This window comes from Ascidiella aspersa, chromosome 7 (assembly GCF_963924565.1).
Source record: "Ascidiella aspersa chromosome 7, kaAscAspe10.2, whole genome shotgun sequence".
NCBI classification, from domain to species: Eukaryota; Metazoa; Chordata; class Ascidiacea; order Phlebobranchia; family Ascidiidae; genus Ascidiella; species Ascidiella aspersa.
Genome location: NC_139453.1, coordinates 9,424,939 through 9,438,740, shown reverse-complemented (window position 1 = coordinate 9,438,740; position 13,802 = coordinate 9,424,939). Strand labels below are relative to the sequence as shown.

Here is a 13,802-nt window from a genome sequence, read left to right as displayed (position 1 = left end):
GTGATGCTATGGATACATGCTGATATTGTGAATTGTCGATGGACATATATTTTGTAGGTGCTGAATTGTTTTAGCTCTGTTAGTGAGTAAAAAGGGTTGCGCAGCACTGACTTAGCACATCTCCCAGCACAAGTCCGCCTATACCGCACGACGCACGTATTTGCTGAGTGGTGCACAATAAATATCAGCTTGTCTAGCGTCATACACACGGCTGGATTGACCACTCACCAAAATAAGCGCGTGCTTAGGGCACCAAGGAAAGGGGGCACCACAGAATTTTTTGTAGCCAAATTTCCAATGGTGCCTCACTGCCTCAGTGTTAAATGAAATAATTCAGATGACTCAGACACCGGTTAAAATAAGTTTTTGTCCATTTTTCTTTCTCACGTATTGTTTAAACCTCTCAATGAATGTTTTTAGGTATATGATAACTATTTCCAAAACAAAAATCATGTAAATTAATCATAACTCGACCCTCAGTTATATTTTGAATGACACATATAAGGCGACAAATTTTATCAAGAAGGAATTTACCAAAAAGATTAGTTGGCACGCATTTTGACAGCCCAGGGTTTATCTATAAAAGTCCGTTTAACGTATAAAGCTAAAACAGTTGAGTGTGTCTGGCACTTATGCACTAGTTTTTTACTAGTAAACTTCTTTTGTTTTACTGGGGAAATGTTGTTGTGCTTTATGTCGTCGAGGTTCTTTACCTTGCTACAAAATCTAATTTTTTTCAAATATGCATATACCTATTTTCTAGAAGATATTTGTTTTTACTGATAAATGGCTTCCGAAGAACAAGAACAAGCAAATCAGAATCAGGATGCGGAAAGCAGTGGACAACGACCCACCACTTCGGTAAATGCTTTACATTTCGGACGTGTGCAGCAGCATGTCAAATATACAATTAAAGGGGCTGTTCACCCGGACACCAAAGTAGTTTAAATCACTAGCGGGTCCGGTCAAATAGCCTATAGCCACCTTCTAAGGCAGTGGTTCTCAACCTTTTTTTCTTCCGTGGCCCATTTTTGTTGCACAAAAGTTCTGTGGCCCAATAAACTTTTATGAAAGAGCAAACTATATAAAAGTGTTAGAACAAAAAAGAGCGGAGCATATATCAATAAATTTACGTTTCATTTACATTCCTTCTCAATTCCTCCCCAATCCATTATTCTTGTAAAATTAGGTATAGTGACACAAATGAAACTAAATTCTTTAATAAATCTAGCTTTTTTAAATTGGTTTGTGGCCCACCTAAAAAGTTTCCATGGTTCACCAGTGAGTGGGTTAAGAACCGCCGTCCTAAGACTATTTACCCGACTAAAAAAGTCATTGAAATCTATTTTCGAAATGAAAATGAAATTATGCAAAATCGGGAAATTCAATCTGATACTACCACTTCCAAAACTTAAACGCTAATCCCAACCCTAACCCAAATCAATAAATAATCACGTATTGGTGCAAGCGTAAACTTTATTTCAAATTAAGTTTTTTGTTATTTCATTGCTAAAATTGCAAACATTACAAGATTTTATTATCAGTATACTCGATAAATTTTGGTATCTGTGAGAAGATTCAGGACAACTTTTACTATACACGAAACGTGCCTACGGTCAAACTTGTTATTCCAACACGTTAATCAAACAGATGTTTCGTTCGATGTACATGTGCAAATGTTGATGTAATACTTTCGAAATCATATGTTATGGTATATTATTATTGCGAGAGACTGGTTAAATTGTTACAGGCAACGGTGCATGCTAACCACGCTTACTTTGGCGAAGTCCATCTTCATCACCAAGATCGACGCCAGCTTTACAAAATACAACAAGTGGAGAAGGTCGACGTGGATCGTATCAGTAAGTTGTCGTGTTTATGTCAAATAAACCGAGTCCTACTCTGGCAAAAAAAATAGATCGAGTCAGGTTACGGCCAAATGAGCGATTTCGTCGATTTCCGATTCCGTTTCCGACTTTATAGATTGCCAAGAGTTAAGAGAACTATTCCAAGGGCTGCGGGGATACTAAATCATACACAGAAAGTGTATTACTGTATGCTCAGTTAAACGTATACCCAACTCACATTTTGGTATTATGTTACTGTGCTATCAGTAACTTGTATAAATATTAAATTACAACGGTTTTGTTATTTAAGTAATTCTAGAAGTGGGTGCGAGAATTGTTTGGTGATTTGAAAGGGGTGCAGCAAACTTTATAGATTGTAGAGTGGGAACCTGCTTCCCAAACAATAAAACCTACCTGCTACCTGTACCCCTTTACGTAACTCAAGTATGGTGGATATTCAGCAATACAATCATAGGGGTGTCATATAATTCATCACACCTTCAATAAATAATTGAAAAATATTCTATTGCGCCTTTACAATTTACAGTTTGCGGCGTTATCAGTCTCGAAAGTCGTACTGCGCATGCGCACGTCTGACTCGTGACTCCGACTCCATCAAAATTAACCGACTTCGCATACCCTTGTTGATATGCGTTATAAAAACTGCTACTAATATATGGTTTAACGGCTGGGTCGTAATAATAAGTTACAACCACGACATACATTTAAGTTACTTTCTTTTGGTGACTTGCTTTGATTTATTGAGATAAAATGTTTAATTCATTAAATATTCCAAATAACTTGAATTTAACTTCAGCCGTTGGCGTGAATAACGTGATTTAAAACTCTCTAAGCGTATATTATGTATTTCCTGAAGGCATTTATTTATGCTTCAATTAACTGGCATGCCATCTTTTTTTTAAAGTTATGTTACAAAATTAAAATGGACAAACAAGATGCGCAAAGGATTACAAATAAATTGAGAATTTAAATTTCCAAATTAAATTTAGATTTTAGGTTGAACAACAAATGTGTGGAGTTAGACTGGACTTCGTCTTTGGTATATTTACTGATGTGCTTAAGGTTTTCTATAATGTAAAATGCCAATCATTATCGCTCCTTGCAGGTCAAAAGTTAAGGAAGAAACTCAAGAGAAAAATCTCGGCTGTCGTTGGATCACAAGGATTCGAACCAGTTAAGCTTGACGTGATTCGCGAAAGGTTGCCGACGCGCGAAGAGTTTGGCATCGGCGGCGCGCTGTTACGTCACAAACACGTGCCCTGTGACGCAAGATATTTCGAAGTGAAAGATCTTTTCACGACAGCCAAGCAAAACGCGGAAACCGAGGCGGAAATTAAATGCAACAATCAGGAGGCTAAAGACGAGTACGTAAAAACACACGGTAACTTGGTCGGAGTTGTTGGTATTGCCGGAATTGGCAAAACCACACTCGGGAAGCAATTCTTGAAGTTCGCTTTGAGCGAATACGGCACCCGGGTAGATTTCTTTGTGTTTTACATATTGCTTCGTGACTTAACACACGGCGCCCCGGTCACCGTTCTCCAGTTCCTGCTGCGTTCTTCACTGTCCGATTGGGAGCACAGCACTAAAAGCGACCGTGAGCTCTTGAGGCGCATTAAGAAATCCCGGCACACTTTTATCATTATAGACGGCTTGGACGAGGCAAGGATGCCAAACTTGTCGGAAACTGTCCCGGCTATGGGCTTGTTCGAGTCATCCACTCCAGATGTGATATTCAAGAACTTGCAGTCCGGCCACATTCTTTCCCGTGCTCATAAGATGCTCATTTCGCGACCGGGGGCATATCAAGACCTGAATCCAACTTACGTGCCTATCTTCACAACTTGCGTCGTTGGGTTCGGTGAGGAATCCCAGTCGCTGCTCATCGACCGACTTTGTCAGAATGAGGAGGAAAGCGCAAAGGTCAAGAGCACACTGGATGAAAATTCATCGGCGAAGGATCTGTGTTTTATACCTGTGTTTGCCAACCTGGTAATACCTTACGCCCAACGTCTTGACTCAGAAGCTGCGGTTTTCTCTTTCGCCGACGTATTTTCTTCCTACGTTATCGAGTGCTTCCAGTCTCCACGGTTCACACAGAAGCCCAGGGATTTGCTGAAACTTTCTCTACTGGCGTTCAAGGGCATGCAGAACAACAGGGTTACATTCGACGACGACGACCTTCAGCAATGTGGAGTCGACGCGAAATTGTGGGAAGAGTTTATCAACCTGCAGTGGCGTTTCGGTGGTCTCCGCGTGCGAATACTCGAAGGAAACAAGGTCTACTTCTTCTCCCACCTTCTCTGGCAGGAGTACTTCGCCTCGCTGCACCTGATCTTCGTCGCAGAGATGGACACGTTCAAAAGGATGCTAGAAGAGGATTTGCAAATCAAGGAATGGGAGATGGTCTTGCGCTTTCTCTTCGGACTCTTGAACCCGGTAGTTCTCGCAAAGCTCAAGTCCGGGATTCGAACCCTGCTCGGAACCGATTTCGACGAGCGCCGGCGACTGCTCGAGGTCACGTGCGTAGCGATGACGCGCCGGTTCGCCGAGTCGTGCTACCGGGACTTCCCCGTCGCCCTGGATTCGATTCACCGGGCCGAAACTGTGGTGGCCTTCAGCAGCTTCATGAACCGCGCCGATGACGATTTGCTTTTCAGGCTGTGCGCATTGGCTTACGAATCTAGGCTTGACGAGGTGGCGCGCTCAATAGCTTCTGCTCTTCCCGATATGATCCTTATCTCGAAGACGATCCTTCCCAGCCACGTTACGAGCCTCTGTCACGTTCTCAAAGCAACCGACAGACGAATCGTGATCAACGTGGGATGCTACATCGAACCGGCTTCTTTTACTGGTAACAGTCTACGCAACTTCTTTCAGCAGCTAGAGACAACTGGTCACAAGGTTAGACGGCTTATAGCTGAGTCTAGAATTCTTGATTGTATAGGCTTTGCAAATGATGCGTAAACGAAGGACTGGTTTATCTCAGGGTATATGATTCCTTTCGAAAGCGTTAAAAGATAGAAAATGGGCTAAACTTTTTAAAGTACCATGAATCCTATGTAAACCCGTTTAAGCGACATTTATGCTAAAATGTATATCAACAAGAAGGAGAAAATGAAACAGGCAAAGTTTTTAAGCCTGTGTAAATAACGCCAAACAAAATGTCAAATTTTCAACTAAAAATCACTTTGCAAAGAAAACTTTTAAAGCCTGTCAAATAGTCTTTTCTCCACTTCATTTTTCAGATTATTAAGTTTTGCATTCAAAACCGGAAGATTACACCGGGGGAAGTTGCTGGACTTATCCAACACCTTCCTGACATGAAAGAACTAAATTTGCGGAGATGTGAGCTGACGCAAGACAATTTCAGGCAAATAATGAACAGCATCATCACTTCGCCAAATTCGGTATGTTGACAAACAATCTAAATTCGAAAGTGTAATTTAACCTGTAAATATTAAGTTAGGTATAGAGGCTTGGGAATTTATGCGATGCCTAAGAACATTGGACTTTAAGATGTGTTTCCTAGAATTGGTAAACTTGGTCACTAATCTGTTGCAAATATGATTCTGAAATGCGTGTCTTAAACGTATGCCCACTTTTGCTTTTCTTTGCGTAAAAGCAACATTTAATTGCATTTTAATCATAAACGTTAATCAAAATCACTGGAAAATTACCATTGCTTAAACTAATGCAACTTCGTGATAAAAAAACTATTTTAAAACAGTAATGTGTATTCTACCGGGTTTGTCAATTTTTCTGTCTTGTTTAACTAAACAACCAGCTTAAAATCTGTTATTGACCAAGTATTCAAGCGGAATTATCTGTAAATGAAATTTTTCCTTGTGTGGAAAAAAACATTGACATATGTAAAGTAGCGTCAGGTTTACAAGAAGCCAGTCTATTAGGGTAAAAATTAAGGTTGTTATTTACTGGTGGTGTTTTGTTTGAACCAGGTTGACGTTCTTGACTTGACCGGCAATACTCTGGACCCGACAAGCGTTGAAATGTTATCCCGCTGCTTACACAAGTTCGAGAGGTTAGATCTTGAGGCATGCGGCCTTGGGCCCAACCAAGTGGAGCTTTTGACAAGCAGGATGCACCACAACCCCTTTGCGGTAAATTTACGACAGTCGGTTTTATATAGCTCTGCTCTAAAGCCCGCGTTATCAATTTGCTGAGGCTTATTCCGAGTTCTTGTTGGCTATAGCTACTACACAACCACACCTTCTGAACAACGTGTACATATGAGTTAAAAAAATGTTTTATCGTATTGGTCATTGTACGTTGTAGCAAAAAGGTGCATGTTCGTATAGAACAGGTTTCAGCAACCGTTTTGGCTGTAAGAAAGCTAAAAAAAAAATATTTTATTTGCATTTTGTGAGAACAATAGAAGCTTTTTGAAACTTAAAACAGTTAACATGTGCATTTTTAGCAAAATCGACAATTATGTATAACGATAAATATCTTAATTCACCCTTCACTAACTTGCTTTTTAATCTTAATAAGACTTGTGGTACTACATGAATGGTAATGTGGATAGTTTGTAGTCTGGTTGTTAGTTGATGTGGCTTCATACGAGCGTTGAGGTTTCCATTCGTCAAATGAGATCGTATATTGGTTTCGATGACTTTAAGTTTAAGAACGACTGCTGAAAGTGCTCATTAAGCCAGAGGTTGTCAAACTATGCGTCGTTTAACCTTCTGAGGTCCTCAAACAATGATTTCGTTTCGTATCTAAACTTAATTGCAGTAATAAATTGCTTAGTTATATTATTATTACTCCCTGTCATTTTATTACTTTTATTACGAAAAAGCTGTCGCAATTTATTAGGATTTTATATATCAAATAAATTAATTGGCTTTGGTACAATAATTTCTGGTGAAAGTTAGTAAAATTGCTAGGTGAATCGCAATTCCAACAAACTTTTTTCTAGGGCGTCACAAAAAAAGTTTAAAAACCAACACATTGAGCCTAACAGGGTCTGTACAGCAGTTCACACTCTTTGCAGTATGTTATAAAAGACATAAAGAGCATTCCAGATTTGACAGTGGTCTGTGTTTTTTTTTTATTTCTGTCCACTTGAGCTAGCTCACAAGCTGTGGTCGCTGTCCACAACTTTGATCAGTGAGCAGAAATATTAATAACAACTTAATTTAGAGAAATATCTTGGTAAACAAAGTCAGGGGACATAGTGTTTTGCATTTCGTAGCACAACTGTTACGAATTTCATGTCATGTTATAAAAAATATCCGTAGGCCTAAAAGCTATGAAAGCCAACTTAGATATAACTGCGCGCAGTTTATAAAAATAGCCATATATGCTCGCGAATCACAGGCTCCCAACCTCTGCTATAGAACAATGACCTTTATTTGTTATTGGATTTGTTCTCTCTCGTTAACAACTAAATTAAAAAAAACGTAAATTGTGACTTTGGCGACATGTAATAATTATTTGAGCACGATAGGCGTGCTTAATTTGATTTGGCTACAACTACTTGTATTTTCTGAAATACACCTGTTGTATTTGCTGAGTCGAGATTATTTAACTAAAAAACGGATTAAATTGCACATCTTTTAAAAACAATGAAAAAACAACAAACTTATAGTTTACATCTATGGAACTATCACTCTACCAGATAACCCTTTGAAATAGGCCAATTAGCGTGGCTTGAAAATACGAACGGCGTTGTAGCACATAGGCCTACCAGTTATCAAACGTATTTTATAAGGGCCAACCGCAGGTAAATATAAGAAAGTAATTTGGTTAAAATACCTTCATAGAACCGGGGGTACCAGACATTTTTCATGCAGAGCTGGATAACTTTAAGGCTTGACACTCGCGAGCCGGATGAAAAAAGTTCATAAGCCTATCGTAAAACGAATGAAATATAAGCCTTTTTAAGGCCGGGATGGAACTAATTCAAACACACCTTAAAATTCAAGTTGAAGCTAAAATATGTCCTAAAAAAGACCGGGCTGTGAACGTAAGTTAAAGCACATTTCCAAATTCAAAACCTAATGCAAAAATATGTCTTAAAAAAGGCCGGGCTATGACTGTAAGTTTAAGCACATTTCCAAATTAATTCAAAAGTTAATGCCAAAAGATGTCTTAAAAAAATATGACGATAAATTTAAGCACAATTCCAATTTCAAAAGTTAAATCTAAAATATGATGTTCTTTGCTTACAGCTGAAGTACTTCAACGTGAGCAACAACAGGATCGGTTCTCGAGGTGTTGAGTCGATCGCGAGCGTCGTTCATAAAATCGAACGACTCCACCTGCGCGAGTGCGACCTGGTCGACGATGACCTTGAAAATTTGGGAAGGTCAATTGCAGACCTCCCTCGACCCGTGAGTTCGTGTTGACCAGTTCTGTGAAGAAGTTCCTTAAAAAAGGCTGTTAAATCCAAGTCAGGTCATTGGTTAAATAACAAAGAAAATTTAAGTCCAAGTCTAGCCTTTGGAGCATATCTGTTGGAGGTTGATGTTAGACTTTTGAAGTTAGAATACCCGAAAACACATTTCAGATTATGAAATAATATTTCAAAACTTGAAATATGGTGCCTGTTTTTGTACGGGCTTTAAAATTCATTGAAATAATTGCAAGAATAGTACCCATTCCAATAGTACCCATTCCAAGTACCCATTCCAATCATTGTAATTTTAAGTCCAAGTCAAGTCATGGCGACTCATAAAAATAATAATAATGGTTTGCAGATGACTCATCAAATTCACACAATAATTAAATCCATGCGTTGTAAAATGGAAAAAACTGTAGTTTATCCCAAATCCAAGTTTTATTGACCAGAAAGTACATTCGAGCATTTCTTTACTTAAGATGAAGTGACCAGTAGTCCTTCAATTTTTTCCACGTGCGCAGCAGACGCCCACACTTTTTCGCCTTTGTTTGAAAACCTTGAGTAAAGTACCCAAATTACAAACGTAAAATTGACGGGGCTTTATGGAAGACCTTTTGTTGTTTTCACATTCTTTCAGGCTGCTAACGTCATTATCAAATCCACGACGGATTACCTACCTACGACAATAATTTCTAGCAATTCCTTTTGATAAACGTTTAGACAAGAGGTTGGTCTTTCCTTTGACGTATTGATAATTATGCTCAGCGTGAACATCGAAGGCGAATCATCAAACTCCACGAAATAGTTAATGTTTGTCTCGACATGTGATGTAAGTTCAACGATCAAGGCTTCACTGATCCGTAATGACGCATCAAAATTTACGTCGCACGAAAGCCTGAGTTTAGGCCGAATGGTTTCGGCGAGCCTTCCCATCATGTGTACTGATAGGGTATTACAATTAGAGCCTTGCTAAAACTTTAATAACTTGTTATAAATCACGCCCAATCCGTGATGGTTTTACGTTTTTAGATTGCACAAGCTCGGTTCGAAGCTTAATGGTGAATGGTCATTAATTAACGTAAACTATATTGAAAATCCCCCGACAGATATACTAGAACAGTGCTTTTTAAACTTTTTTTCGTCGATTCTAATGCTAAGTGTAGGCCTAAATATTCCAGCGAAGCATTTAAAGTGGTATTGGGGGTCTTACTCAGAACCAATCGACCTAAATCAAACCAACGCAAACTATTGTAGTCGCGACCCATGGATTTGAGAAACAATAAAAATAGCAATTCTTTCCTAAATTTCCTAAATTCACGCGATAAATCACGTATATTTTAAATTGTGAAATTTCGCTAGTAATGCATTGACTCAACAAGTTTACCGCAAATTAAATTTTTTTTAAACCGTAAGTTCTTTGAAAGAGTGCGGCTACGCCAACATAGTGATGACTTGTGAAAAATCACACTAAATTGATGAGTAGATTAAGAGATAAATTGGATAATTTCAACTAATCCATGTTGATATTTCCGCGTGGGTTCATATGAGTACAGATTTGCTTAAGGTATACCGCCTTAAGAAAACTTTTACGACGTGAATATTTATCACATTAACTACTCCGACGCCAGACTTGTTCGAAATCAACTTTTTTCATGACTTACTAAAACAAATTAATTTCTTTCGCAGCTCAAATGGGTATTTCTGTCAAAAAACAGCTTCGGGCCTGGGGGCATGAATTCGCTTTCGCATTGCATTCACAACATTGAGATCCTTGCGCTTGACAGCTGCAACATTGACAGCGATTTGGAGAGTTTGACAAACGCTATTGCCACCCTGAAGATTCCGGTGGGTGACATTCGTTGAGCACAATTTATTAAAATGACATTTTGTTTAAATAACATACCACTATTATACCAATATACAATTTTCATTGTAACGAACAGCGGGGACCTTTTAGTTTACAGTTCATTTCTTCTTTATTTGTAATTTTCCCTTTATGTTTATTATAGTTTCGAGAACGCCAAGCAAATTATTGATAAACATGTTCAACTTTTACAAGAACACACGTTTCAGAATATGCAACCTTCAGCGATTTTATATATTTTCAATTTGAAAAATACTCGCAGATCTGAAATTTTGTTTTTCAGCTTTTTTGTTTGTATAATTTATTTGTTGTTGTTTTCAAACGCGCCTTCAGAGTGAACTTTGCCACAATCATATATGTGATAAAGATCTAACTTTTCAATGAAAAACACACACACACATGTTTTTAACAACTTTGATCTAGGTAGTTCTTCTGTCCGGTAGGGCTGGAGGTCTTGAGTTCGAATCTGACTGCTGGCTAGTAGTTTTTCTAACCTGCCTTCCTACGATCATTTGTTGACAGATTCAGTTAGTCTGCGATGGCTATTGGTGTACTAAAGATCTAATTAAGTACCAAATTAACATTCGAAAACTTGGATGAACTGTATCACTTTCTATGTCACCCGAATCGTTTTGTTTTTCACCATCACATTCGGGCAGGCTCGTTTATTTACAGTACGTTTCGATTCTTGCAAAAAACTTGTGATTACATATGTTGTGCAGATGAAAATCCTGAGCTTGACTGGGAACCGGATCGACTTACGCGGTTTGCGTTGCGTTTCACTCTGCATCCGAAACATCGAAATGCTCTATCTGGACAACTGTGACATCGTCGGCGCCGACATGGCGATGTTGACAGAGGCAATTGCAGCACTACAGAATCCAGTAATATATTACTGCCAACACGTTTTTACAGCATAGTCGGCCACAAGTTGGTGACCACAATCAAGCCGTAATTCCCAGTGTTGTAAACAAGTCATTTTAAAATGACTCAAGTACCAGTCAAGTCATATGTAAAATAAAAAAAGTCGAAGTCAAGTCATAATTAAAGCAAGTCAATTTCAATCTAAGTCCTTGTCATAAAAATTACATGTTAAGCTAATAAAATCGGGTAAACTCGTCCGATTATAGGAAGTAAAATATTCCAAAAATGCAATAGAGGGCAAATTGTTTTATGTTAAAAAAATAGGATAAATAACCCAATTTTACGAAGAACTGTTTAATGAAAATACTTTATTTTAACCCAAGTCAGTTGTCTAAAAGACTTAAAGTCAAGTCAAGTCATTTGAAAACATTTATACTTAATTGCACAAGTCATTATAACACTGGTAATTCCTACCATTTATAAGGAGCTATTGCAACATGTCTGTTTGGTTCAGTGTGCACAAGGTTTTGTCCGAATAAAAAGCGCCCACGTTAACTTTTAATTCGGGCAAAATTGGCAGATAAGATAATTTGATAAAACGCCTTAAATCAAAGTCGACAAATATCGCAAAAAACAAAGAAAGTATAGAGCCGTTTGAAATCGGCGCTAATTTTGTCAATTTATTCCAACCCTGGTATTAAGAGACTGGTCAGCTGTGCGCCTTATCAGGAATTATGTATACGTAAATTGATGACAGATAAAGATGCTCTTCGTGGACAGCAATCCTCTTATGGGTGACGTCGGCGGCCAAATGCTGGCCTCCTGCGCCGGTAATATCGAGATTCTGAGCCGCAACGAATGCGGAATCTCCGATGCCGTGGAGGAAAAAATCCGCTTCGCTCTTCCACGTCATAAAAACGTACGTCACGCTTTTCGGATTTGTATATCCGGTTTGTAAATTGTGTCGGCAGATATTATTAAATCGCTTTATCCGGAACCTTTAAAGAAGGTAAAATGTCTTTTGAAAATAACTTACACGGATAAATTGTTTCAAAGTGTTTACAATAATGCATACACATGATAATAATCTTTGTATACGGCCATACATATTATTAATACTGCCTACACACTACAGACTTGCCTTGTTGCTTCAGGTAATGACGACCGATATGCCCGGTTTGACGCGCGACAGACGCGGAAAGCGCTGCGCCATCCAGTGATCGGTCGTGACGTCATATACTGTCGTTTACGTCACCAATGATGCCGAAGTGGCTTCTGGCGACGAGGAATGGGACAAGGCGCCTTACCTGTGTTCTTTGAAAACCAAAAGGCGCTTCAGACTTTGAGCTCAGTGCTTAGATTGTCAAAGAGTCGGTTCAAAACAACGTGTTTCATCGCTGTTTGCAATGCAAGTTTACATACTGAAACAGTATTTACTATAACAATTGTGAACCTTTTAATATCGCGGCGCACTTTTATGATTTTTTTGAAGCTGGATGTCTATCATATCAAACCTCATTTTATCTTGCAGGCAACTTTTATCAATCCTTTTTTTCCAAGCGTCACATTATTGCTTAAAAGTTATTTCATGGCCCACAGTATTGCGTGTCGGCAAAACAAGTAAAATTAAATGCAGTTCAATCGTAATTCGAATCCAAATCCTGCTTTTCGACCGCGTGTTTTTTTCGCACCTAATTCCTTTAAATCAATGTTGTTTCAAACGGGTATAGCTTACATTTTCGTGAACACATATTAAAACATCATAGTTGAACGTCCGCGGCCTAAACTAGTTTTGCGGCCCGTTAGTTTAAAAGATGTGCAACAAAACCAAGTGTGTTTAGTAACTGAAATAGGACACTGTGGTAGTCACACTGGCCAATAATAAATGCTGAACGCATACTGACAGGAAATATTGTTGGAATATTTCGTATGTCATAAAATCCAGATGATTGCAAATAATATTATTTTTGGAGGGCGAACAAATTTGGTTGCAACTTATTGAGTTGTGCGCAACATTTGAGTGTTCCTCGGGAAATCACTTGTTTTTTATTTATGTACCACTTTGAGGTTGCTAAATATTTGCTATATGTTATTTCTTAAGACGCTTAACTTGCGATAACTACTTGTTAGGTTAAAACTTATACGAGACTCGTTTAACACAGAATAACATTTTTACTAAAGGTTACTTCTTAAGACGCATAACGTGACCATATGGCTCAAAAGTCGGTGTGAATTACATTTTACATTGATCGCAATATTAAGTGTTTTATGAATTTGACTTGGGTCCCGATTGCATCGTTTGGTCACATTCCCTTTGAACGGGTTTGCTGAAACAGTGCATGCTTAACATATTATCTTACCAAATTATTTATTTTCTAGTCTAGTGCTTAACCTATAGGTCGCGAACCCAAAGTAGATTTATATAAGCCCGGTCCTAAGCAAGATTCCTTCAGAATTTGAGAAAACTGTAACAGATATACGAAGGCATGGCTCCTATCAAATGAATCTGAGTTCATTTATGCTGTTTGTCTTATGTTTTGTTCACTTAAAGTCAAGGGAGTAGAATTGGGTCGCTAAAGCCTGGCTGTTACACTTGCGCTATTCGGGTCACCGCGAAAAAATGGTTGAGAAACACTGGTCCAGTCTCTTTTATCGATATTTTTAAACAGCAATTGTTATTGAAATATCTTCCCATATAGCAATATGTGCTAAATCAAGTTGCACACTTTTGGGTTCGCACTTCACACAGTATTCTTGAATTATGCTGTAAATTCGTTTTTTAATCATAAAAGTTTGTTATTTACCCTTCAATTGCTTTGTGAACTTTCTGCCTCGTATCATT

At 38.4% G+C, this 13,802-nt stretch overlaps 1 protein-coding gene across 1 annotated transcript; it reads left to right on the top strand.

The window, feature by feature from the left end:
* Positions 1-765: 765 nt before the first annotated feature.
* On the top strand, positions 766-13,589 carry LOC146137612 (NACHT, LRR and PYD domains-containing protein 12-like). Its single transcript, XM_083394397.1, has 10 exons — positions 766-861; positions 1,751-1,862; positions 2,974-4,772; positions 5,117-5,278; positions 5,828-5,989; positions 8,063-8,224; positions 9,919-10,077; positions 10,819-10,980; positions 11,718-11,879; positions 12,115-13,589. Exons 1-10 carry the CDS (start codon positions 787-789, stop codon positions 12,178-12,180), a joined length of 3,021 nt encoding a protein of 1,006 aa, XP_083250523.1. The 5' UTR covers positions 766-786; the 3' UTR covers positions 12,181-13,589.
* The last annotated feature ends 213 nt before the right edge of the window (positions 13,590-13,802 follow it).